This window comes from Amphibalanus amphitrite, unplaced genomic scaffold (assembly GCF_019059575.1).
Source record: "Amphibalanus amphitrite isolate SeventyFive unplaced genomic scaffold, NRLGWU_Aamphi_draft 000011F_arrow, whole genome shotgun sequence".
In the NCBI taxonomy this organism is placed as follows: domain Eukaryota; kingdom Metazoa; phylum Arthropoda; class Thecostraca; order Balanomorpha; family Balanidae; genus Amphibalanus; species Amphibalanus amphitrite.
In genome coordinates, this window is record NW_024881507.1 from 1,895,860 (window position 1) to 1,923,368 (window position 27,509).

Consider the following 27,509-nt stretch of genomic DNA (forward strand, 5'->3'; position numbering starts at 1 on the left):
ATTTACATTTTGGCATGCGCACGCACAATAGTTTTACAGCCCCGGCTCCAGACTGGCTTTGGGCTGGCGGAGCAAAAAAAAAAAAGAAAAGAAAAAGAAAGCTTGGAACTGAGAGTACCCACCCAAATAATATTGTACTTTGTTCTTCAACACGGAAGTAGTTGTATATTTCAGCCCGAGTTGAAGCTAAATATCTCAATATGATTTGCTTTCACGAAATCATCTGGAGCATTCATGTTTGTGAAAAAATGAATACTTAGGTATGTGTAACAATGCTTGTCTGCGAGAATTTGTTTAAAACTTAAAATTTAAACAAAGTTAAAATCACTTTCGATTTGCTATCCAGCTACCTACACAAAACAAATCAAGAAGTACCGGTCGGTATCTACAAAAAACAGGTATGTGATTTTTTCTAGGGATGTTCCATATAGACACTGCAGGTTCCTGGTTGGGTTAGGGCACCTACACAAACAGAAACACCAATGCTTCCTTTCAAAATCTAGTCTGCAAGTTGTACCTTGCTTACGGTGTCTTATTTTTGTGCGCCTGTGTCGAAATCCCGATCAATACATAGGTATTTGACAAAGCCCAGTCGTCTGCGCAGTGCGCAAGATATATCAGTGTAAAATCGCCAATCGCCAAGCCTCCACGCTTGATTGTCAGGTGAAACTGCAGTGCTTTCCGCCCACCATACAGAAGCGACTTTCCCGTCACTAATTAAGCTTACCTCCGGTGCCGGCTGCAGGCGTGTGAAGTCCCGCAAGGTTCACTGGTGAAATAGGTCACAAACAAGATATTGATACGCATGGTACCATACCCGCTGGGATATTATGTTGTTGTTCTCCAGTCTGGCAAGTCAACAGTGTGTAATTACTAACTTCTCCGGAAGCCATCGCGCCATTGTCGCATAGACAACTGTTCCCAGGAAGCGTTTCACGGATGAATTCTCTACTATTCTGTCATACTCTCCGCGTGATTCATTAATTTTTCCTTCGATCTTTGTGAATCATTCGCCTTTTCGCATCCGTTTTAGTCGTGTTACCACACAAAAATACCGTTCGTGCGAAACGTTAATGGAATTAGTTTCGCTGATCTAAAAGACAGGTCGCAAATCGATTCCTCCGCGGCTTAGGCCAGTCGGGACCGGTCCCCGACAAGTCGCTCCGCGGTTGGACAAAGACGTCTCACTTGCGCCGAAGCAGGTCAGGCGAGAGAGGTGGCGCTGCGACACGCGCCGGTCGGCGGTCTGTCGATTTTTAGGGCTCTCAGCGGCGCGCCTGTGCGAGGCGAGTCGAGGCGAGTCCTCGGCCGGCTGCGCGGATCGGCGCCGCTCCAGCGCCGGTCGGCGAGAAGAGGCCATTCGCCCCGTGTCGGCAGCCAACCTCGGCGACACTGTTTGGTCGGGTCATCGTTCCAGGAGAGAGGGTCGAGAGGGAGAGAGCTGGGTTGGATGGTGTAGTGGATACTGGATAGAGCTCGGCCCTCCATCCGCAACTGAACTGTGCTGCGGGATGAATCGGTAGTACGACCTGACGGGTCAGCGGTTTTATGGGACCGCCAGAGAAAGGTTCGTAGACGTTTACTTTTAACGAGGTGATTTCAGTCACATTAACGGACACAGCTCAGCGGCCGCAACAGAAATAAGTCGGTCTGTTTTAGCTCTTGTGCTCGTTGTTTAGGCAGCAGTTGTTTCTGCCTTTCGCCGATTTCTCTGTTATTTCCAGACTTCTGCATGCTAGTATGATTATGCCAAGATTTCATCAGACTGAAAGCGAAACGGGGACCAGTTTTGCCTTAAAGGTAGTGTGCCAGCTTTCCTGGACCGTATGGAGTTAATGGCCCAGATAAGGAGAACCGGATTTTTAGAACTTATCCATACCTTCAAAACTCATGGAAACGTCTTAAATTCTTCAAATTTTGAGTACCCCAGTGCGAAATTCGCCCCGACGGGTTGTCGGTCGTACCCCAACCACATTTCACACCACTATGAACAATAAATGCACACACTGAAATCGCTATTACCGATATGCTCATCCAATCAAGTTTCGATAAACCCGTTCATCATCATCTCCTGCGGTTTCGAACACGCCTGTTAGGTGGTGCGGTAGACCGCGCCCAAAGCCAGGGCCCCGGTAACGTGAGGTAGCCGAGTCGGGGCAGCGTGCGCTGACCCAAGCCGGGGCCGCGCGTCCTCCCGGTGTCATGTGATAGCCCGGGGGGATGCGGTAGACCGCGCCCAAAGCTGCGGCCCCGGCTTGGGTCAGCGCACGCTGCACCGACTCGGCTACCTCACGTTACCGGGGCCCTGGCTTTGGGCGCGGCTTCTGCTCATACTTTGTGGTGCGGTGGTGGTGCGTCGGGCCGCGCGCTCTGACTTCGGCCAAGAAAAATGCGTCAGCTGATCATTGTCATTTCTGCCACTTGCGTGTGGTGAAATGGGGTCATAACTTAAGAGACGGCTTTTTCATATCAATTATTTTACATAAAATCATATTTCAAACCATAAATAATGTTCGACAGCCAAATAAAAGAAACAATACCAATACAGGCTTACAGTTTAAGGCTCGACATTGTGTTGTCTACGATTAGACAGCTGATAACTCATTCCCGTACGTCGTAACTCTATAATGACCTTTGCTTATTGTCACATGTGCGCCGCATTCGCGATTGTTGCCGACGCCTGTTTGCAGCTCAGCCCACTACAGTTGTTATACATATCGAAAAACCGATAAACTTTTAGGCGAAAAAGGCACTATTCCAGGCCCATTTTTGATTTTTGTTGCGATATTAGGTAAAAACAGAAGCTTCTTTTCCTAGGAAAAATAAAATGGGAAATCTTTCAAAGGTGGCACACTACCTTTAATAATCCCGACTTAGACGAAGTATTTGACCTTGCTTGAGACAGCAAATGCACGTTATCTTGTCAGCGTTCGAGCATGGCACGTTAGAAACTGGGCCAGGACTTATCAACTGTAGGTATATGCAGCAGTTATTCCAGCTTACTTTATAGTGCTCGTCGAGGCCAAGCTCAATGTTTGACCAAACCTGAATGACATGTTTGCTTGGTTTACTTATCAGCATCTTGATTAGCAACTGAAATCAGACACATCTGCTTCAACCGGACGACTTTCTGCACTGGCCTCTAATCTTTGCGAGCTGCGCTATTTCCGTCAGGTAATGACGGCCCCGTCACGGCTCATGGTGAGGCTGTGACGGTGGTCGGTCGGCCGGTGCCCCCAGTCCGTCTGTTCGTCAGAGACATTCATCAGACCCCGACGGCGCGGCGGTAGGCCCGGTCGCTACTCTTTGTCACCGTCCTCTGGGCACCGGACGTTTTTTGCTCGGGCTCGCCGTGACGAGGCGAACGCTATCAATGCGCAGGAACCCGACACGGGTTTGTTGGACCACTCATCTGCCCCTGATGGCAGGGCGACCGGCGACAGAACTATCTCGAATGACCCCATCAGTTCCCCAGTCGGCGACGACCAGAAGACAATGAACCGCCACCTGGCGTCGGTCGTGAATCACGCAGCAGGCCTCACAGACCATGCATCACGCCCCACGGCTCATGAGTCGCGGCTCACGCTCGGTGAGTTGCGGCCCCTGCAGGTCCCGCCTATTTCCCTAGACTGTCGTCCGTCCCCTGCTCGGCCCCTTCTCTCGGCTCCTCCGGTGGGCATAGGCCATAGCGACTTCCGCCGGCGCGGCGGCCGCCGTGGGAGCGGACAGGATACGATCGATCCCACCTACTACCGGCCCGATCGGTCCCACCGTCCGGACGAGCTGAGTCGCACCGGCGCGACTCCCGGTTCGCACGCACACCGCGGCGGGCCTGGTGGGACGCGCCGCCAGCCCGCGGCAGCTCCTTCGCCACAGGTTCCCTCCTGTCATCTGAATGGAGCCGGCTGCAGTCAAAAAGTCGATCGACTCCGTTATTAGTCGTTCTTTTTCCTTTCGTCGCCGTCACGCGGTGGCGCGATGCGCGAGGGGACGAGCACGTTCGGCGTGCCGGCCGGCACGGCGCAAAACTGGCCCTGCCGCGTGCAGATTTCACCTGCCGGCCACCGCTGCTTCCGCCGCCCGAGGCCGCGCCGGCGGCGCCGGGGCTCGCCGGTGGCCGGTCATGTTCCGCCGCGGCTGCAGCCAGGGACGCGCACAGACCGGGCTATCGTGGCTACCCGGCATCCATTTGACCCAGCAGGGCGGGGCGTGTCGTGCCCTGCTCTCGATTTTCCGCCGGCCGACCGGCTGACTGATTGACCCGGCGCGGCGGGGTGCGCGGCCGGCGGCGCACAATGTCCCCTGATGACGGTTTAATGCCGTCAAAGACAGGCTCTGTGCGTGTTTGTCGCCGCAGAGAGGGGTAGCCGGCCGTGGCTGATTGGCCTGCATCCGGGGAGAGCGCGGCCGCGGCCACGGGAACGGAACGGGTGGAACGGGGTGATGGTGGGGCGGCGGCGCTGCGACCGGCGCGGCCGGGCCGGTCCGGCCGATGATGGCGGTGGTCGAGGAGGAAGTCGGCGGCAGTGATCAGTGACCGCGCCGAGGGGACCGCGCCGGCCCGGCAGGGGAGTCGCCGTCAGGTGGTCTCGGTCGGCCGGCCGGCAGCCGAGTCATTACGGACATCCTGCCGGGCGGCGGCGATCATCATGACCGGGGACGGCGGCGCGGCAGCTGAGACGCCACCGAGGAGGGTCGGACGGCGGGGGTCCTGCCGGCGTCACCGCCGCGGCAGCAGCGGGCAGCTGTCACGCCGGCTGGTCACCGGCCCGTCTAATTGATGATGACGCCTCCTCGGCCCCGCTGGCTGGGCAGACGACCCGCTGCGCCCGGAGAAGTGGACCGTGATGATCCCGGGACCTGGAGCGAGGAGCCGGCACAAAGCGGACGGCGCACTGGAGGACCCACCTGAGCGTCTCGGAATTAGACAGCGAGCCGCTGTTTGGGTCAGCGTCTGGGCTCCCGTGCTAGCGGTCTCTCCGTGCACGCCTGCCCGATGTGGCGGAACACTCCAGTCGAGCGGCGCCGCGCTCCGGAATGGCAGACGCCGGCCTCGTTTCCGGCTTTGGCGGCTCCCCTGTTTTGGAGAGTATGTAGGAATGTCCGAATAATGGCCCCGTCTTCCTGCGCTATGACAATTATTTGCCGCTGTTTAAATGCTCGCCGAGTGGTGAGTGTAAGCTTCCACAGGCTTCCGTTGGGAGCGGACGGCCGGCCCTCCAGCGCGAGCTTTCCGCGTTTTTCAACAGAAGGTTCGTTAAGCATGTGGGTTAATCGCTATTCGTTAACGCAACTGAATTAGCGACCGATACGGTTGTTGTCGGTTTTCAATTGAAGTGGGCTAAGCTGTCTTCCTTCCTGTCAACCAGCATCAAACTATCGTCTTTATGCATCGTGCTGTCATTCCAAAACAAGTGTCCAGTCATCCAAACCAGTTTGAGGATATTAAAATGCAAGAGGAACAGATGAAACGAAGTGGATGAAATTCCATTTGCTCAGCAATTGCAGAGAAAGTCACGCTGGCGTGCTTAAACCGTTTCAGCGCTTGCCTTTTACAAAGAAGCATCATTGAAATGCACGGCGACGTGAGACGGTTGGAAAAACTGACGGTGTCCGTCTGTCTCTCTCGACCCGTCCGAGCGGGTCATTTTTCGCCGGCTCTGTGGCAGCTGCGGGTGCGACTGTGGGCCGATCTGCTCAGTCTGCACCAGTGCATACGCGACTGGGCTTCCGGCAGGGTGTGCGTGCGCCGTTTTTTATTCCCTCGATTTAATTTGGAATTGGGCTAAATAAATTGAGAAAGGCTAAAAAAGCGTACCTCATTGACCATGATGAAGAGCATCGACTCGATACCTACCAAATATAATGTTGTGGCTGCCGACTGGTTAGGGGAGAGTGGGGCAATGGCGACACCATAAGCATTTTGCTCAATAGCTTAGCTATTTGAAGCTATTTTATGGTGATTTTGACTGTGGTTATAGCCAAAGGAATACGCTTTCAGATAGCACCCAGTTTTAGTATCTCAGATCACTGATGACAGATTCAGAGCCTACGCGAAAATGTGGTGAAAAATGGAGGTGCAAAAAAGCGAGGGGTAATGCCGGCCACTAAGTGCAATAGCACAAAAGTCGAAATATCGTCACTGGTATTCATCCTTAACCCTATTCCTGGCGGGCTCCGCCGGGACAAGAAACTGGCGGGGGGGGGCCGATTCGGCCCCCCCCCCCTGAGATCTCGAGAACGAAGCAAGATAGCGACAAGCGGTAAACGGCATCGGATACGCACGGTCAAGATCTACAATTTTTACCCAGGTCATTTTCAGGTCAGGTCAAAGATGACGTCACAGGGGTCGAAAAAGTCAAAATGGCGGCGCTGGATATTGAGAGTTTTTCTCGAATAACTTTCGAATTAGTCAAGATAGGAACAAACTAAGGGCAGCATCGTGATCCTCTCGTCAATCCGCATCGAATGATATATATGTTGACCTCGAAAGGTCAAGGTCAAAGGTTGACCTCAGGTCACGTGACCTCGAGGTCATCATGTATATCATTCGATGCGTCTTGACGAGCTGAACACAATGAGACCATCCACGCGTCTGTATCTTGTTCCTGTACGGAGTTATTGGCCAAAAACCTTTGGTGACCTTTGATGACGTCACATGACCTCACAGCTGCCCAACAGCAAAACAGACCTCAAGGTAGTGAAGGTTGATCGTATATGAAGTCATGTATGTTATATGGGGCCATTCCGACCCGTTTTAGTGGTAAAAACAGGGAGTTGATTTTTCCCCCATTGACTTATAATGGGGAGGTCGCGAAACTGACCTGACCTTAGGTCACCGATATCAAAATTCCGAGATATACAAATTGCACATACTGGTACCCTAACTAAAACCTGAAGAGAAGAAATTGATCGGTCAAAAACTCTAGCTCTGGCGTGATTGCAAACTTTTCTGAGGTAGGGTCACCAAACCGCCTCTGGTGACCTGACCTGAGGTCAGATCAACTCAAAATTTTCAGACATGTTGCGTAGAAGCCTTTTAGGAAAAGTCAGAAAATTTGAGCTTCCTAGCTCAACGCGTTTGGGAGAAATAACCAAAAAACCTCAGGGGGGGCTCCTGAGGCCCCCCCCCCCCGCCAGGAATAGGGTTAAACCGTTCTTTCGATGGAAATTTAAGTGAGAATTAAGAAACGACAACTGTATTCAGCAGTTAACAGTACACTGCACTGCAACACAACACTGCACTCGCTGCAACACAACAGCGCGGCGCCAACAGAGCAGCAAACTAACACAACCGTGAACACAGCAAGCAAACTAACACAGCCGTAAACACAGCAACCGGAAAGGTTGAGCTTTAACGACAGAAGTCGCAAACAAAACCGTGTGGAGTCATTCCGGACACGTGTCCGGTATTACCCCGAGGTCAGCTTTATTTTAAGAAAGCAGGCAGCAGTCAAAGGCATTGCGCCGCAAACGCCTCACATCCAGCAGTCGCCTAAGAAAGGCTTAATTGAAGGTCATTGCAAAGCAGCACTTCTGAAAATGCGTTAACACATTTCACAGTCAGCAAATAGATGCAACAAAAATTAAAAATCAGATACGAAAAACACATTTAACGCTATAAAAATGAAAATAATGGAGCTACCGTGACAAACTTGCACCACGTGCTAGAATGGCGCTCAAGTGAAATGTAAACAACATCAGCTGATTAGTGATGGACAAAGTACTCACTAGAGATGGGTGGCCGGCATTACCCACCGTCCGCCATTGCCCCACTCTCCCCTAATAGTTTTATAGGATATGGTTTATGGTTTATAGGCTAGGTATAGGGATAATCATATTCATATTCATATATTTAACGAATCATTCCACGTGTGTGGCTTATTGTGCGATCCGTGTTAGGTTCAGTAACATCAGTAAGTACATGTGCAACAGAAAGAACAGAGAACGAGTGACCAGAGACAAAGACGAAATTGACGACTAGACGATACAAATTTCAGGGCAGTGCATGTTCATCGAGCATAGCCGTGAGACGGGCACGGGTGCGAGAAGACCTAAGTTGTTGCGGCAGGCGGTTCCAAGTTGCGGCCGCTCTGTAGGAGAAACTTCGCCGCGACATACTGAGGCGAAAACCAGGTAACTCAAGTACCCCCGTACTGCTGGCGCGCGTCGTTCGCGCACTGACATCAGCCCGGTACGAAAACAGTGCGCGGGTGGCAGTAGGAGCGCGGAAGTCATTCAAGGCCCGGTGTATGGCCATACAGTCGCGACGGTTAACTAACTCTGAGACAGTGCGCCAGCCTAATGCTGTTAGAATCGGAGATATATGGTCGCTACGCCGCGCTCCCGTGACGATCCTCGCAGCGAAATTAAGAGCTTTCTGCACGCGGCCCAGACGGTTTGCGGTGGCTCCTCCCCAGACGGAAAGACAGTAAAGGATTAAGGGGAACACATGTGCCTGGATAAGTAGTTGACGGGCATCAGCATTTAAATGATGGCGGATTTTGTGTAGACAAAAAAGAAAGGAGTTGCACTTTTTAACAACGGTGGATATATGAGCTTCCCATGTTAGATTGCTATCGATGGTAACTCCAAGGATTTTAACGGACGAGGAGGGCTTTAGAATGAAGTCATGAAAGTTCAGATGAAAGGATGTTATCTTCTTGAGAGAATTGGGGGTACCTATTAGCAAGAGAGTGGTCTTTGAGGGGTTCATTTTTAGTGAATTTGCAGTAAAGTAAGACTGAACGGCTAGGAGAGAGTTCTCCTGGCGTGATTTAAGAGATGATAGGTCGTCTGGATGTGCTGAGTCAAGCAGCTGGGTGTCATCGGCGTAAGATACCAAACGACCGTGGGGGAGATAGGATGGAAGGTCGTTTGTAAAGATGCTAAAGAGAATCGGACCAATGAGGGATCCTTGTGGGACCCCATGGGATAGAGGAAGGAAAAGAGAGCCGCCCCTCACCATCTGTCGTCGCCCTACAAGATAACTTTTGAACCAGGTCGGGTCAACACCGTACCACTGGAGTTTCATCAGGAGCACACTGTGATCAACACTGTCGAAAGCCTTGCTTAAATCCAATGACGTGATTGCTACCACATGTCCATCATCGACTCGTCGCGAAGTCCACTCAGTCACATCAAGGACGGCGTCCTCGGTCGAGTGGCACGGCCTGTAAGCGTATTGTGAGGGAGAAAACAAATCACATTTGACAAAATACGCGGAGAGCTGTGCACACACTGCTTTTTCACACAGTTTCGAGAGAACTGGTAGAATGGAAATAGGCCGAAAGTTGTTCGCGACATGGCGCGGTCCTGACTTATGGATTGGTACCACTAATGCCATTTTCCAAGCGGCCGGGAAGACACGGTTGACAATCGACGCATTGATGACATGAAGTAGATGTGGTCCTAGAACGGCAAAACAGTTTTTAATAGCAATCAATGGTACACCGTCGACACCGACGGCTTTTGAAGAGGATAGTTCATTCAGATATTTGGAAAGCTCAGGAAGTGTCACAGGATGTAGGATCAGGTTTGTGGAGATGACACGGGGCGGCTTGTGTGAGATATCAGGCATGTCGTTGCCAATATGACGCTCCTTCAGCTCTGTGGCAATGCGGGGACCAACCGAGGCGAAGTCGCGGTTGAATTCGTCGGCTTTTCCAGTCCCTAAAGGTTCGGAGGAGCTGTCAGTCCCTGGGCGTATGGCGAAGTTTCGAATGTTCCTCCAAAAATTTGTTCGGTCCGATAGCATTGAAGAACACAAGTAATCCCGCTTGGATTTGGCAAGAAGACGCTTGACACGGTTTCGAAGGTGGCGGTACGTTGACAGATCAGACTCTGCACCAGATGCACGCCAGATTGTAAAAGCACGGTCCCGCTCGTCCATGATCTCTCGCAGTTCCGGGTTATTTTCAACCCAAGGACAGTGTGGACGGCGCGGCGTCACAGTTTTAGTTGGACAGTAAATATCAATAGCGCTGAGCCATACTTTCATGAATTCCTCTAATTTGCTTTCGATCCCCTCCGCCCGATACAGAGGTTGCCAGTCGGCCTGTAACAGATGCAGACACAGCGCGTCCCAGTTAACTTTTCGCCAGGGGCGGATCTGAAAAGACTGGCGCGGTGATTTATGACGACGGAGTGGAACGCGGGCCAAGATAGTCATATGGTCGGCTATGGGCACCGGAGGTATTGTTACCGAGCATTCCGAAATGGGCAGGCTTGTGATGATATGATCGAGAGTGGAGGGTGGATTGAATCGAGTAGGGGAACTGATGAGCTGTGAGAGGTTAAGATCACTTAAAACAGATGTATATAGACGCGTGCTTGGAGCAGAGGGACACAGGAGGTTCACGTTAAAGTCACCAAGACAGAACACAGGCCGACCAGTAGCGATGGCGGCTTGTAGTTGGAGATGGAGACTGTCCAAACCTGCTGCGGTCGGCTGAGAGGGTGGGCGGTAGAAGACACCCACAGTGATTGAGCGTCTCCCGCCCCCGCTGATGGAGACCCACAGAGATTCACTAGAAACACTGTCACTGGTAATCGAGAGAGTATCACATTTTAATTGTTCGCGGTAAAGAATGGCAACGCCGCCTCCACGAGTTCCCGCCCCCGGACGATCGCACCGCACCATTTTATATCCAGGGAATACCAGAAATTTCTTTTTGACGTTTTCAGATAGCCAGGTCTCAGTTAAACAAAAAACGTCAATTTTGTGATCAGATAGAGTCTGCTGGACACTGTCCATGTTGGGCATCAGTGAACGGACATTTGCGTGTCCGATGATCAGCGAACGAGCGGTGGCCGACGGGGCTGGAGCATCGTCATTGCCGGATGGCCGCTGTTGCGCTGAGGTCGGCGGCTGAGTGAGGTGTATCGCCGTCCGCCTGGTCTGGCTGAATCGATACAAATCAGTGACTCTGTTCTCAGCAAGAAAGCAGCTTCCAGTCGTGGCCCATGACTATGGCCCACCATTGTTTGTGTTTACGTGCGAGTTGGAGTCAAGTGCTCCCTTTGCCCGTGCGTGAGCCGGGAGTTGCGTGAGGCGCGCACCGCATGTGGTTTGGTTTGGTTTGTAATTACATAGCATGATACAAACATCACAGGTAAGCGCCTATTGGTAATGGTATATTGAACGGCCGCACCCGGATGGCCAGGGCCTATTTTAACATGTTAACCCGCGCCCCACTGGGGGGGTGCTATTTATAGCCCCCCCTCCCGTTTTTCCGCAATAACTTCCAAACCGCTTGACGGATCAACGCCACTTTCAGTACTTTCAGTACCTTCGGCTGCATCAATTTGACACCTTGTGTCAAAATTTGAACTTCGTAGCTACCATAGGTCGGCCGGAAATGACGTCAGAGTGACGTCATGTTCGTCCGATTTCGACGCAAAACATTGAACCACGGCAATCGCTCCCAAGAGCTCAGTTTTTAAGCTAGATCCAATTTCTTTGCATGAAAGGACTCATAATTGACCGCGCTATCAAACTGCTATCTCGGATTTTCAAAATTTTGAAAATTTTGAAAATTTTATATAATAATATTCAAAATTTATATTTTTATATTTTTTTCCAAAAGTTTTTGACTTTTCGAAAAAACCGGAATATATGTGATAGAACGCATGATTATGACTAACTCTAGCAAGTTTTAGCTAAATATCTTCAAAAATGGCCAAGTTATACGCATTATTGCAAAAAAATTCACAATTATTAATTTTTCAAATCAATTTTTCAGTACGTATTTGACATCGTACACCAATATAAATGGCACCATCGTGTTCCTGAGCTCAAACTGCATCCAATAGACACCTTTTTTGTTGCAAAATGTTAACTTCAAAATTTGACCTTTTTTGACCTGAAAGTGACCTGACCTAAGCTAAATTCGACTCAAAATGACCTCAAATGACACAGACGACATCAAATTCGAAATCTATGGCCTAAATGGACCATAAAACATGTGTCACGTGACCGACGCATGATAAAATATTTCCGTGACCTGTGATGACCTGACCCTGACCTGAAAATCAAAGCACAAGTTTGGTACCCTCAAGGTATCTAAAGCATCTGTTCACGAGTGTGGAAACCAAAAATGAGCATGATCTGACTTGTAAGACGGCGGCCAGAGCCCAAAATGTGAACAAGCCCAAATGCTAATAATTTTTACTTTGACCTGACCTGTGACGTCATCGGTGACCTTGAGGTCAATGAAATTAGGTTTCGCTCGACAGTTTTTCCGGGGCTATCAGACGCCGTTTGAATTTTGACGATCGGCCCAGTAGTTTCGGAGTTAGGAGGGGGGGGCTATGAATAGCCCCCCCCCCCCCCAGTAGGGCGTGTTATACACAGACCCCAGTGGGGCGCGGGTTAACTGGGGTGGCAAAACCCACCCCAGTTGCAGTGGTGCGGTTTTCCACCCCAGTCGTCTTACTTTGCCACCCCAGTGAAAAACAGCCCAAAAGTCTGCCCACAGATATTGGCTGCCGACAATCACGGAGGCGACACATTCTTGGGGCGAACTCAGCTTGACAGTGGGAAAAGGGCTCACTGAGGTGCCACCACCACCATATGGGATGCCCTCTCACTACTAGGGGCGCCCTGCCGCAACTGTGGCGCCCTACTTTTTTTATAAATTTAGCTCGAATGTTTGAATGGACAGATTGACAGAGCCGGAGCCCACGCTAAGCAGAGCTTGTTGCGAAGACTCCGACCCCTACCGTCCGATCGCGCAATTCCGGGTAACGGGATAATTTAGATGCTTAAGTTTAACGTGCCCTTCAAAGCCGGACACAACCTGTCCCACTCAACTGACTTCAACTGGCTGTGGCTGCTCCCACCAACCGCAGACCAGCCCCGTCAGGAGTCTCAAATATTGAGCGCCGGAGCGTCTCGAACCCGGGCTCTCACTACCGGGAGTCCGGTGCTCTACCAACTGAGCTACGGGACTCTACTTCGATTGGGACACACTACCGGCAATGGGGCGCCCTACCAGCATTTGGGCGCGCCTACCACGACTGAAGAGCCTTATCAACATTCGGGCGTCCAGACACGATTGGGGCGCCACACCACTACTGGGGCGCCAACTGCACCTTTGGGAGCCCTATCAGTATTGGCTGCAAAATTAAATTTGTCATGTGACTTTGAGACAGGCCGCGTGATCAACAATGGATTTTCTAACGCACGTGCACGCATTGCTTCTGACGAGGGTATTTCCAAGAGAAAAATCTGGCGGGCGGCGGTTTAACCCACGCCCCGCTGGGGGTCCTGGATTTCCACGCCCTGCTGGGGGGGGTTGAACACCCCCTTCTAAGTCGGCTCCTGGGCCACGTAGCGACACGCGGTAAGCGGCATCCGAAAGGACGTCAAAAACCATGACGAAAATACCCACTTGTCATTTTTTAGGTCAGGTCAAAGGTCAGGTCACCAAAGGTCATCAAAGGTCAAATTTTGTTATTTCAACATTTTTCGAAACTGCCGACGGACAACTCGGAAACCAATAGAGCTACAGCGCCGCGGAAAAGCGCAATCGATAGCTCTTTTACAGGACTTTCTGAGTAATGTTCTCAGGTTTGACCTCAGGTCAACGGTTTAGCCTCCAGAGTGCAAAAACTTCAAAAATAGCCGCTTTTTGGAAAAAAATGTTTTTCTTCAATAACTTTTGGCTCAAGAGAGACACGACAGTACTTTTGCCAGCATCGTGTTCCTCTCGTCGAGACGCGTCGAATGAACTATAATTTGACCTTGAAAGGTCAACTTGAAAATTTGACTACATATCAAGGTAATGACCTGACCGGAAAGGGTCATGTTGCATATCAGTCGATCCGTATCGTCGAGCCAAACACATCTGAGGCGTTTTCATCGCTCTAGCTTGCCTCTATCAGAATTTATTAGCGAAAAACTGTTAGATACCATTCGTGACCCGATATGACTCGGGGGCATAACGAGGGGTCACGGGTGCCATTTTCTGGTTCAGCGTGTCATGTTAACTCGTAATTCAGTGTTTGAAAATGTTTAAAATGGCGTCCATCTAAAAGAGGCGCTTTTCAATTCTCTCCCATTGACTTATACCTAATGGAGAGGTCGAAAAATTGACCTGACCTTAGGTCATCTATATCGAAATTTCAAGATAAAGTGACCTGGAGACTCGAGTGACGCCGGCTGCTTGGTATGGGAAGGTGTTTATCATGGACGGATCGGGGGGGGAGGGATTTGAGGGCCATCGGCATAAGCAGTAAAAGTTCTCTGACGAAAGGGGGTTGCACCATGCACAGCCGACTTTTGGCTTAATTCTTTCCATGCATCGCCCGAAAGGGCTATGTTAGAAAAAAAACTATGCCAACAAAGGCCTCCAGACACTTTCCCGAAACGTTAGCCGTTACGTACCACCGTCACAAAGAAGAGATTCTGAGACTCGATTGTGACGCCCCCCCCCCATCGAAATGCTGCGCACAGCAGCATTTCGGTGGGGGGGGGGCGCCCACACAAGAGACAGGGGCGCCACCACTGCCTGGCCACCCCAGTCCAATTGTCTTAAAATAGGCCCTGCGGATGGCACATCGCCGGCTGAAGTGACGACTTCCCGAGTTAATTTTTAACATACGCTTTCATATTTGAGTTGGAGAAGCTCGGTGGTTTATCTGATAAGTTGTAAACCGACTGATCGATCCGCAACTATTTTATAGCATAGCGTCCATTTGAGCGTTGTGCTGTTTGCAGCTTGCATCATGCACCACTGAACCATGCGCTGATCTTTGAGAACCGTTTGAGTTGAGAATGAGTATTGTAATTCGTGTCGATGTCGTCGATCATTCCTTGTGGATTTCCGTCGCCCACTGGCCGAACCTTGACGCATCAAGCCAAGAGTCATGGCGGTCAAGACGAAACAATAGTTCCCTTTTAAATCATCGGTCAGAATAGCTGTCGTCATCCCGATTCCCGCAAGCCAGTTCGCATTTTCGATGGTGTTTAAAATACGGCCAAAACAGCAGGACCAATCACAAAAGTTTCTGCACCGTTATAGCCCAATGTCCATTGTCTACTCTGGGCATATTTGGTCAGATCTACGCGGCTAGAAAAAAGGAAGTGATGCCACCTTATGCTTGAATACAATGTGATACAAATCATGCATACCACAAAGTGCAAAGCCTTGTTTATGACAACTGTTCCTTTTGTAGCTAAGCGCCGACGGATTACAAAGCTCCACATTGTTTCATTTCAGGCAATAGCACGCCAACATTGCACTCAAATGACCTAATCGATACACCCTGTCGCTGCTGCACTTATGGCCAATTCAGTCGGCAGCCAAAACACCGTCTCGGACCCGAACTCTGCAATGCATACTGCATACTGCATATAGGTTTCCGTGTGTGTCTGTATGTGCTCCAGCCCTTGCCTTCTGGGGCCGTGCCGGTTAGTTCGGCTGGTGGCCGCCGGGGTGGGGTGGCGCTAGTGTGCCGTGTTTAAATGCCGACGTCGCTGGCGGCGGGGCTACTCGTCGGCAGCTGGGGAGGTGCGCGCGCTCGGACCGCCAGTAACAGTGCACGGTCGGCGCCGGCAGGTCTCCTACTCGTCCCGTCCAGCACACAGCACACACCATGGGTCACGCCTACTATGAGTTCCAGCACGTCGAGCTCGCCAACGTCGGCAGCGGAAAGAAGAGGTGAGTACCGACTAGCCTTCTTGGCGGTGTTTGATGTTTTTTATTCACAACATTTGCAATTATTAATTAATATCGGTTATGTTATATCGTTATGCACAGAGCTGGACCAGTTCTCGATTTGTTTAAAAATCAAGAAAAATTTGAAAGTTTTTGTTGGTCCACAAGGGCTTCATCAACTTAAGAATAATCGTGAGGTTTGAATATAATCAAATTAGAATTACTGAGCTGTGTGTTTTGAATCCTACAAACCGTTCCTACGACCCTGTCTGTCTCGAACACTGGCGGATCCAGAAAAGGGGTCATGGACGCTGCGGGAGGCATGCCCCCAACTCAAAAAGTTACTCCAATTTCCAAAAACTCCCCGGATTGCGATTCCTTCGCATTGCTGAGCAGTTGAGCGAAAACAAACTTTTCCAAAGAAAAGTTGTTAAATTTCTTTTATTCTCGAAAAGCGCAAATTTGGTTGATTTCGGTCATACTGGGAGGCATTTACCTACACCAAATGCCCCCCCCCCCCCTCACTGGATCCGCCAATGGTCTTGAACAAAGTATATTGAATCGAAGTGTTTTGCCGAAACACTCACAATTATAAATATAATTTGCCTCCATACCTAACCTAGCAGGTCTATGATGAAAATTCCTGTTTCAGCGTGACATTAGCACTCGAATTATTATCCCTATTGCTGAGTTTTGTTCGATACATGTAATTTGTCCAAGGAATTAAAAAAAAAAGACTCAGTAAGTACCTGAGAAATGATGGTCTAAGTTATCAGAATCGAAATTAATATTGCTTACGGCAGAGACGGCGGCCTTTTACAATTCGTTTCATGGTTGAGCCGTTTATTTCAAATGATAGTGTGCTGCAAAATCACCACACAATGGCTACGACGTCCAACACAATGCGTCATATGAAAAAGCTGTACTGTTTTCCCTTCTTTCTCGTTGCTTTGATTGATGGTTGATTGACAGTCAAAACATTGCCCAAGGTACTGTTCAACTGTCATCCGCATATACACCGGCACAATTAACGGGCGCTCGGCTCTGCAAAAACATTATATTTTCTCTCGCTCTAGTCTTTCAAGTTTCAATCGATTCGAATTATATCTCGCCGAAGATAAAGATACGATAAAAAGCATGTAGGTATGTATTTTATGACAATAATTTATCATGAAAAGTGAATGAAAGACTCTAACGATTATTGCCGGGAACTGTTGAAATGCCAAGCGGAAAGGTCGTACCCGTCACGTGCCAACAGCACAATCAAAAACATTTCCCTATCCAGCAACTGCAGCACTAACAGCCTGGGGATTTCTAGAGAATGTAAGAGTAACGGGTCCTGGGGCACCGAGTCCATGGGTGTGACAAATGGGGACATGTGTCACCGTCGGCCGACGTGACGCGTCAGCAGCTCCTCCGGCGTCACGTCACGTCACGTCCGGGCCGTGTGACGCCGTGTGACGGCCTTTTTGCCCGGTCCGTTCCGCGCCGTCACAGCCGCCGTGGGAACCGGCAGCGCCGCCTCTCCAGGCATATTGTCTTTTTGTGAGACTGCCGGCCGGTCCTTTGAGTTTGTTCGATGGAGCGGCGGTAGGAGAGCGGTGGAAGGAGAGATGGACATGCTTCGCTCCACCGGCTGACCGGCCGTGGGTGTACTGTCTCCAGAGACACCCTCATACGCCGGACACGCGCCGTCCCACTCTGCCGGCCCGGGTCACCACTCTGTCGGCCCGTGTTTATCTCTATCCTACACCTCCAGGATTTAGTCGGCCGCGCGGGGCCTGTCGCTGCAGCTGTCCGTTTCTGTATGCAGTTTTTCACTCTGTATCTGCAGCAGTGTCTGTCTTCACGACCACGGTTCACCGGCTCGTGCAGCGCCAGAGGTCACCGCAGGGGTCAGCACAGAGGTCGTGCACGACACCGCATGGTGTGTGACGTCCAGTTTCCGGCGGCGACAGTCCAAGACAAGAGCAGCGGCCTTTGACCCGACCGGAACGAGCTGACGCAAAGGGTTGACAACCTACGGTGCTGCCCTGCAGTCGCCGTGGTTCAAATCTATGGCTCAGCAGTGCGATGGATATCCGTGGCAGCACAATGGTCCCCCAGTGGAATGTCAAGTTGCTTCGTTAGACGTTCAAGATGTTTCAACTCGATGCGCGCAGCTTTGCATATCGGCGTACTTGGAGTCCGCAATTACTAATGCTTAGTAAGCTAGGAATTCATCTGAACAAACAAAAGCATCATCCATCAGGATACAAGTTCTCAAATAACTTACCGATCAAATGTAGCAAACATTGCTTCGCACCTCATTAATCAAACCCAGAGAGCCCGGAGTTTCATCAAACAGCGTGCGCGGCGCGTGTGGTACGGATATACTGTTGAATACCGTCTCACCCCTATTAACGTCTCGCCATGCAAAATTAAGTGTTTGTGCAGCTACCAAGCAGACGTGCTGAGCCGTCATTATTGCGTCATCGTCCCGACGCTCAGACAGTTTACATATTGCCGCCGCGTTGGAACATGCTAGCAAGTCACGATCTCGTTAGACAGAGTGCTGATGTTGCCCGTCCGTGGAGCGTTTCTGTTGAAGTGTATAACGGTAGCCGCCCGACCGCAGTTAATTACTGAGGCGGCAGTTAATTTTGGAGAACGGCTGTCGGTGGCTTCTTCTCACCTACCGTCCGCCGTTTGCAGCCTGTTTGTGGCCGGCTTTCCGGCTTTGGTTTCGATCTCTCGTTGCGGCCGAGGTTTACTTTCGATCCTGTGTGGCTGACTGGCTGTCAGTTGGGCCTGTCGGGGTGACTGAAAGCCGCCGAGGTGTCGATGCCCCCGCCGTCAGCGGCTGGCGCCCGTTATCGACGTGTGTCTGTGCGTGCGGCGCCGGCCGGCTCCCCGGCCGCGTGTGCCGGCGGCGGCGGCGGCTCGGTGTCGGTGTCGGCGAGGGCCCCGGTGTCGGCACAGACAGACGGATCGATAGCTCCCCTGTGTGACGGCCTCTCCGCCCCCGACTGGTAATTACACGGCCTCGGCCCCGGCCGGCCGGGAAGGGTTGCGCCGCCCTCGCCGCCGGCCGGCCCCGCGAACCGCCGGGAAACCCGTCATCGGCTGCCGACCCGCCGGCAGGGTGGTCCGACGACTGGGCCGGTGGAAAGGGCTCATTGTCTCCGTCCTACCCCTCTCCGGGGAGGGACCCTTGACTTGGTTATCGCCGGGAGATAACTCACGGCCGACTCACCGGACCGCTCGAATCACTTCCTACCCCTAGCGGATCGAGGAAATGGCGACCCCAGGTGCTCGGTATCCAGCCACTCAACGTGTGGGTCCGTTCTGACTTATACACTCTGATTTCGAATTCCTGTCGCGTTTCCACGGTAGTCAAAGCGGCGATGAAGCCGATACCGCTCCCGACGCTGCGTCGTCAAATTCCGAGGGTTGTTTTGTGTTTTGGCGCCTGCGAACACGGTCGAAGACGGCCGAGTCCGCTGAGCGAGCTCGGGTGATGGATGGGGGCGATACGGGGCGACATTGTGCAGCGATACCTGCCCAGCCAGCCGTCGGCGGCCGGCCGATGTTGTGTCGATACCGCCGACTGCAGCGCGGAGACGGACTGGTCCGAGACGGCCTGTCCTAGTGATGGATGTCCGCCTCTGACTCACCGGCCGACGACAGACCAAACAAATCGGCCGGGCCGCGACAAACAGGGCACCGAGCGGACAGGCGTCCAGCTCCGCCTCCGCAGCGGCGCGCGGGACAGCTCGCAATCGCAGACAACATTCGTGAGCCGTGCGTCACCCCGCCGACCAAACACCAAACAAGTCGTATGACAGTTTGGTCGCGCTGGAATTCACCCCACCACTGCCTTGTCCAGGCCCTCCGCCAGACACCCCGGTTCGGCCTGATCCTGTCCTCAGACAAACTGGCCATTTCGCGAATCGCACCATATGGTGACTCACGATGTGGTTTGTTCGGCGAACGCCCTCAGAATATGACGCATCGATCGGTGACGGTCTGGAGCCCGTGGCGGTCGGCCGTCAGGTGCCATTACGGCTCCCCAGACGACCGTCCCTGCGGCGCCCCCTTCATGGTCACCCCAGTAGTAATCTCCCAGCGGGGCCCCGGCAATGTCCCCGACAATTGCCCCGATAGGGTGGGCGTCGCCTGCAGTCCGCTCTGCCGGCCGATTGTTCCCGAGAGACGCCGATCGGACGGCGAATCATGAGCGTCATCCCCAGCACCGGCGGACGCGGGTCGCCCGAGCGTGTCGCTGTATATTGGGGGAGCGGACGGACGGCGGACGGCGGACGGCGGCGGCAGGTGGTCCTGGGACGGGCCGTGACCGGAGACGCCGCCGCCGCGCCGACACCAATTAGACGGTCAGCGGCGTCAGCAGCGGCGCCGACGGTCACGGGGCAGGTGCGGCCGGAGCAGGCAGGCGTGATGCCCAGCCATCGGGCCAACGGGGTGCGCTCGGCTGCAGCGGAAGTGTGCCGCGACGCCTCGTGCCCCGCTCAGCTGGCGTGTTAAATTGTGTAGGGGCGTCTGCACGGCCTCCTTTCCGTGCTCGAGTTTAGTGATTGCATGTTCTAATCGATTCGGCCTGGTTACAGCCTGTTTTCCTGTTTTCCCCGATCACACCGTTCGTAATGGGCGCAGCTGACAGACGCTGACACCGTGTCTGAGGCTCTGTGGCACGGTGGGACCGTGTCTGTCTGCCTGTCTGCAGTCTGCCCCTCCCGTCCCTCCCTCTCTCCGCTCACCGGCTGTCTGGGACCGCCGCCCCGCGGCGCCGACCCGTCTAGCCACTGCGAAAGGGGAGGTATTGGGTCACGGCTCCGTCCAGCCGGTCTGCGGTGCTCGGTCCTCGCTGCCGGCGAGGGCACCTTTTATGGACCTGCGACAGGCCAGCTGAAGTTTGTGGGCTGCGACCACCCGCACGGCTGACCTCGCATTGCATGTTTGGCACAGAGGCGGACAGTCTCAGAGTCAGCGCCAATTACGTTTGACGGAATTGAATGATATTGACTGATATATGCGGCGGCCACATCAAAGACTGACTTCCGACCAGTTCGTGACGCCGTCTCAGCCGTTCCGTGACGCGCGGCCGCCGTCGTGACGCACCAGGACGCGCCGTGACGCACTGGGACACGGTGTGACGGGCCGTGTCGTACCGGCCGACGCCGTGACGCCCCGTCACGGCGCCCGTGACGACTAACAGCGGTGTCACGGCCGGCGGGTCGGCGCGCTCGGCCGTGGGGAGTGACGAGGAAGTGGCGGTGACGCCGCCGGGCCCGGACACCGCCGACGGACACCCCCGGCGGCGGTCGTGATCGCAGCTCGTGGCGACTTCCCAAAGTCGCTCACGGCCGCAGTCGCCTTTTTCCGTTTCCGGTCGGTGGCATATACTATACATTTGGCTGCTTCGTAATTCACCGATGTTTGTCAGGCCGCTTTTTAGTTTGGTCGTGATCAGAGTCATCATGAACCCTCTGGCTTGGCCTAGTTATTGACAAAACTTCCGCGACCGTCCTGTCTATCGAAATTGGTTCACCGATGGACTGTATAATCCGACACGTTCGACCGACCCTACCTCTCAATCGGTACCGGTCCGACGCCCTGCTCAGTGGTTGTGAGTGGTGATGCGCCCCGTTAACTGGCGAGGTGCAGCGCCGGCCGCCGCCGCTGACCCGGTAGCTGTCGGGCTGCCGACCCGCCGGCCCCGGCCCCGGTGAGACGCTTTATGGCCGCCGCTCCGGTCAGGGTGCCCATCGGCCGGCGCATTCCTGTTCCGCACCGACTGTGAAGTGGCTCGCCTTTTAGCGGCACCCGCTGCCGGCGGACATCGCATCAGCCATCGGGTCAACTCAGAGCAGCCTCGTATGGAGGCGCTCCGTGGGCAAAAACAAAGGAAAAACATAGAAAACAAAAGAAAGAAGCCTCTTCACATTGTCCAGTACCTATGCTATCGCAACATCAAATGTGTTTCTTCCAGCGCATTTTAGCACTCCTCGTACTGCGCCTGCCTCCTGTCAAGTTATTTTGACAGTGGAATTAGCTGTTAAAACACACGCACTCTTATTGAGGGGTGGCACGTGCAGGATAGGGGAAGGAAGGGGGAGGGGAGAGGAGGGGAAGGGGAAGGGGTGCCCACCTGCCGGCTCAGGTGACAGTCAGTGGCCAGCGCTCGCCGAGGGGCTGGGGGGGGGGCGTGGAGGGGGGGGCGAAGGCTGGGAGTGGCGCGTGTCGACGGGGGCTAATCCGGGGTAGGGCTTCAGCGTATGGCTCCACCGCCGCAGCGGGTCTCTCCCCTTCCTCTACCCTCTCTCTCTCTCTCTCTCTCTCTCTTTCTCTCTCTCTCTCTCTCTCTCTCTCTCTCTCTCTCTCTCTCTCTCTCTCTCTCTCTCTCTCTCTCTCTCTCTCTCTCTCGCTCGCTCTCTTTCTCTCTCTCTCCCCTTTTGTCCCTGGCCCCTCTCCCACTCAATTACATGCACCCCTCGTTTTCTCTCGTTCCCTCTCGATAACTTATCTTTGTTCTCGCCCTCTGAGCGGCCGGAAGCCGCGCTGGGACTGTCGCACACCTCGTCCCGTCTTGTCCCTCCTTTGAGCCCGACCTGCGGTGCCCAGGGGAGCGGTGAGCAGGCGGTGAGAGCGGTGAGCTGCGGTCTGCCGGCCTCCCTCCTCTCTCCACCCTCCGCCGCCCTCCAGTGCGCGCGGCTCACACTGTCTTCCGCCGGACATTTCCGACGCTCCGTGCGCGGGCCAATTGGTGCTTGACCGCTCATTTCGTGGTCACTGGACGCGGCAGCAGCCGACTGTGACTCCCCTACGCCGAACGCGGCTCTGCCGGGTTCTATTATTAAACATTTTCACTCTGTACCTAAGGAGTTAAGTGGGAGTAACCCTCTCTAAGGTTATCCGCCCCGGCCTGTCCCCCGGTCAGTAATGTACCCGGGCATGTCCGCAGCCGTTCGCCGCACCTGGGCAGCTGTGGCGCGGCTGGGACAATTACTGCGCACATGGCTTCCGGCGGCGTCCGTCAGAAGTGCGCCACGTCCGTCTCGGGCGCGGCGGCTCTGTATTGTGGCGCCAGCTGGCCGGCCATTTTCCCATCAGTCGGCGGCCGTCTCGGGGACAGCGCCGGTCGGTGTCCCCGCGTAACTGCGGACACAATCACCCCAGTAATGGGCGCCAACCCTTTTTGCAGGCAGTCGGTAATGACCGTAATTGGGACGATTCAGAATCTGGCGACCGGTTGTTCTGCGACTTAATTCGCCGCGATTGGCGGTCTGTGCGGGGCGGGTTAGGAGAGACGGCGTCCCACGCACGAGGTGCCTCGCTCCGGTCAGGAGTTCGAGAAAGTCTGCCCGCCCGTCAATGACATGACCTCCCGGCCCGTCATTTCTGCGACCCAATGGTCAATTGTATTGTTTTCCTTCCCCCAATACTGGTCAATAATGGACGTGAGTGGTGCGTTCGACTTCTTCGGAAGACAAGGCCGATTTTTACCACGGTGTCAGGTTTAATAAGGCGTGAGATATGCACGCAAACGTTTGTTCCTGCGGTTTTATATCGGTGAGATTCGGCGCCAGTCGAGTGCGACCGTGATTAGATGTCCGGAAACAATTGACGCCCCGGTAAAAACGGCGGCTCGATTGCGCCAGAGCGCTATTGTACGCGACACGACTCCGGCGTCATTATGAGTCAGGCGATTGAGACACCGCGGGTTCGTGTTCACACGATCTGTCTAATTTGGAGCGCCGGATGGACACGACTGGCCGACGCTACTTTTTACCACCGCTCCGGGAATTAAGATACACGCGAGATATTAGCAGGAGCATGAGGAATTAACACGTCTATGTCGGGTGGGATAGGAAATAGATTAGCTCGCCAAACGATGACATGACACCAGGAGGAAAGCAGGCCCGGTGCCCCCGCTAATTTCTCACGCTGGTCCGGCACGCACGGCTGTCCGGTCAGTACGCCAGCTGACCCGGCCGGCTCTGACGGTTCGACACGCCCGGTGACCGGTGACCTGCTGACCTTTCAGACAGCCGTACGCGGGGCTCAGTGACCTGCTGACCAGCGAGCCTGCAGCGCCCTGCGAGCCACGTCCTCCGTCCAGGCAAGCCCTTCCTTCTCCTCCCGTCTCCTCCCTTTGTTGAAAGTCATTCCAAATTCCTTCGTTACCTTCCAGTTTCCACCTGAAGTAAAAAGCGCCGTTGCTCTTAAGTTGCTTTACCAACACATTTGACGTAGGAATTTTTTCTCGAGTTTCATGAAACATTATTCAGTAAATTGATACAAGTGGACTTCTGCGTTTGTTGACTTGACCTGCTTACTTTGACTGTCGTAAGTGATTTTTATGACGCATTTGTAACCCGCGCACCGACGGGGGTCTGCGCCAACTTCGCACCGACGGGGGGGGGGGGGGCGGATGACCGCCCCCACCCTGAGATCTCGAGAACGAAGCAAGATACCGACAAGCGGTAAACGGCATCGGATACGCACGGCCAAGATCTACAATTCTTACTAAGGTCATTTTCGGGTCAGGTCAAAGATGACGTCACAGGGGTCGAAAAAGTCAAAATGGCGGCGCTAGATATGGAGAGTTTTTCTCGAATAACTTTCGAATTAGTCAAGATAGGAACAAACTAAGGGCATCATCGTGATCCTCTTGTCAATCCGCATCGAATGACATATATGTTGACCTCGAAAGGTCAAGGTCAAAGGTTGACCTCAGGTCACGTGACCTCGAGGTCATCATGTATATCATTCGATGCGTCTTGACGAGCTGAACACAATGAGACCATCCACGCGTCTGTATCTTGTTCCTGTACGGAGTTATTGGCCAAAAACCTTTGGTGACCTTTGATGACGTCACATGACCTCACAGCTGCCCAACAGCAAAACAGACCTCAAGGTAGTGAAGGTTGATCGTATATGAAGTCATGTATGGTATATGGGGCCATTCCGACCCGTTTTAGTGGTGAAAACAGGGAGTTGATTTTTCCCCCATTGACTTATAATGTGGAGGTCGCGAAATTGACCTGACCTATATCCTGCGACTTTCAAAAGCCTCCGACATCTACTGTAGCTCTGGCACGGTGACAAAGTTGCAAAAAAGTGACTTGAGGTTGGGTCATTCAAAGTGACCTGGTGACCTGACCTTAAAAGGTAGGAGGTTCAAACTTGCACACCATGTGTAAAATTGATGAGGTTATAGTCATACCAAATTTCGCGGCGCTACGCGCCGCGGTTTTCCCGCTATTCGCGAAAAACCTCAGGGGGGGGGGGGCGGATATCCGCCCCCCCCGTCGGTGCGCGGGGTAAAGTAGGTGCGAACATAACTCAATACTTACATTTCAATCCGCAGCCGTTTCTTTGACTGAGTAGTGTTGCTTGGCTAATATTTGTCATTATTTGATTTATGGATACCAGCACCGACCTGATTCAATGCTACCTTGGATAATGTTTGCCCGAACGGTGCGACAACCCAGCTATCAACACCAAGTGGTGCTCTAACCTTGAAGCCAGGACTTGTGAAAGATCAACACCAATACGAAGTCTGCAGCCAAAATTTACCAAACAAATGCGATCCTGTCATTTTGGGGTTCCAGTTGCACTCAAAATGCATCTGCAGCGGGGGCTCAGCACTCAGCAGGCAGATAAGAGCGTCAGGCACGCCGTCTTCTCTCGCCCTCTTCTCACCCACTCCGTCTCCCTCTTCTCACCCACTGCGTCCCCCTCCTCTCACCACTGCGTCTCCCTCGTCTCACCACTGCGTCTCCCTCCTCTCACCACTGCGTCTCCCGCCTGTCCCACAGGGTGAGGAACCCGCCCGGCGGTCCGACCAGCAACATTTTCGCCGCCGAGGAGGTGACGCCGCCGCGATCCAGCCGGACCAACAAGATGGCCTCGAGCATTCCGTTCGGCGTCGACTGCGTCGACTCGCCGCCGTCCAGCACCACCTCGTCGCCGCCGCCGACGCCCGTCAAGCCAGGTGGGTGTCCCCGGGGTCAGCGGGGGCGAGACGGCGACCGGGACCGCGCCCCGGGGAAGCCGGGTAAATGTAAACGGATGAGGTCACTGGGAGAGATTGGAAATAGCGATGGAGTTTATTTGAAGGCTATGAATCGCACGCTCGATGTAGCAGTATACGATCGATACTAACTATGTGACTCATCAAGTAATGCACTGGTTAAACCGAGCAAGTGCCTAGTTTTGTGCCTACGATCTTTCTGCATCCTACATTCAACAATATAATTCCGTAGCCCTTGTCCTTGACCTGTATCCCGCTCCTGAGAGCTGACGATCCTTCCTTCGCTATCGCTGCAGCCGGGCTGCCTCGGCCACAGGCCAGAGACCAGTGTCCTGCACCCGTCCTGGCCCCAGTCACCGAGGAGGCGTCCGATCCCGTCCCTCGGAAAGGTCGGTGCAGCATTGTCCAATGTCTGTAGTCCTTACCTGAATCCTGAGTATATCTCTCCTCTACCTTCGAGCATTTGACTGCATTTGGCCTGTGAACGGGCCGCCACCTGAGTTGGATCGTAGGACTAAAATCGGATGACGGTATGACCTTCTGCGGGCTTGACACCGAGACACATGTACTTCAAGAAAGGACGTGCCATGTGAGCCATGAGTCACTCCTTATCAGCATAATCAGCATGTCGAGCATGGAAATTAGTGACCACACCAACCGCTGTCACGCCTTAATCACAGTGTTATGCTGATCTCCGCAGACACCATGAAGATCCCAGCTTGTTGACGCGATGGTATCACTCAGACACGGTGCGTCGCCAGATAATCTGACAGGCTCCTCTCTCGTTTCAGCCTCGCCGAACCCGGTGACGGGCCAGGGCTACGAGCCGGCCGAGGTGATGAAGAAGCCGACGCCGCAGCCGGCCGCGGCCACCCCCCGCCGCCGCATCCCTCCCGGCGGCTACTCCAGCCCCCTGTGGTGAACGGACCACCAGCACCGACACCTGGCGGCCCGACCTGGAAGCTCAGGTCCGACCGCCCGCCGCGTGGCGGCGCCCCGATCGCAGCTGAGACTGCAGGCTCGCAGTCTCCGCTCGCGTTCACCAAATCATGTCAATGTGTTAACTAGATCATAAACACCTCGCACCACCACTATTGCGACGTAGTGGCTGCTTGAAGTATAGTGGCAAATTCGCAATAACGCTACGAAGAATCGGCCGAATACCTAATCGTTTAGGTCCATATTCCCCGGCAGGCAGGTTCCGATCGCGTGGGCACCGAGGTGAATCAGTGTGTGTGTTCCCTCGCGAATATGATGTAATTTGTGGTAATTCGCCTCATACTGGTGAAAATTGGAGGTGTGTTTAGCAAGTGTTGTATTAACTTTCCGTTTCTTTTGTATAAATACATGCTTTTATAAGATGCCGCTGTTTAAGCCCAGCAGTGTTGTTGCCACGAGCGAAATCCGGACTTATAAATCAGTCCGTCAGCTCGCAGAGAACCCTGTAGTAGGCTCTAACCTTTGGGCGGTGCCCCCCCGCGGGTGCGGGACCTCAGGCACCGGACGCAGGCAGTTGTACCGATAACCAAGGCCGTGTGGCTGTCCGTGTACCTACATCCTGGTCCCGGATCGCGGCAGCTAACTGGCTGCGGTGGCGTCAGACCAAGGTGAAGGACATCAGCGGGAGGAGAGCGAACGAGCTGTGCGTGAGGCGATCGGAGGTGCTATTCAGGCATGAGCACTGAAATGGGCATGGGTCCGAGCTCTACGAGAACTCAGTGGATCTCAACAAAAGGGAGATTAGAATCCAAATTAGGCATTGGATCCCACAAGGAAAATATGTGTGGGATTTATGAACTGGTGGATCTAGC

The 27,509-nt window shown here is 53.4% G+C and overlaps 1 protein-coding gene across 6 annotated transcripts; it reads left to right on the forward strand.

Moving 5' to 3' along the window:
- On the forward strand, window positions 1-27,060 carry LOC122382454 (microtubule-associated protein Jupiter-like). Of its 6 annotated transcripts, XM_043367777.1 has the most exons (6): window positions 1-398; window positions 15,564-15,665; window positions 23,707-23,781; window positions 25,484-25,659; window positions 25,995-26,087; window positions 26,490-27,060. In XM_043367777.1, the coding sequence occupies exons 2-6, from the start codon at window positions 15,601-15,603 to the stop codon at window positions 26,618-26,620; spliced, it is 540 nt and encodes a 179-aa protein (XP_043223712.1). In that variant the 5' UTR covers window positions 1-398; window positions 15,564-15,600; the 3' UTR covers window positions 26,621-27,060. The 6 variants fall into 6 exon arrangements, with proteins under 6 accessions (XP_043223712.1, XP_043223742.1, XP_043223751.1 ...); XM_043367807.1 differs by lacking the exon at window positions 23,707-23,781 and having other exon boundaries at window positions 192-398; XM_043367816.1 differs by lacking the exon at window positions 25,995-26,087 and having other exon boundaries at window positions 198-398.
- Window positions 27,061-27,509: the final 449 nt, after the last annotated feature.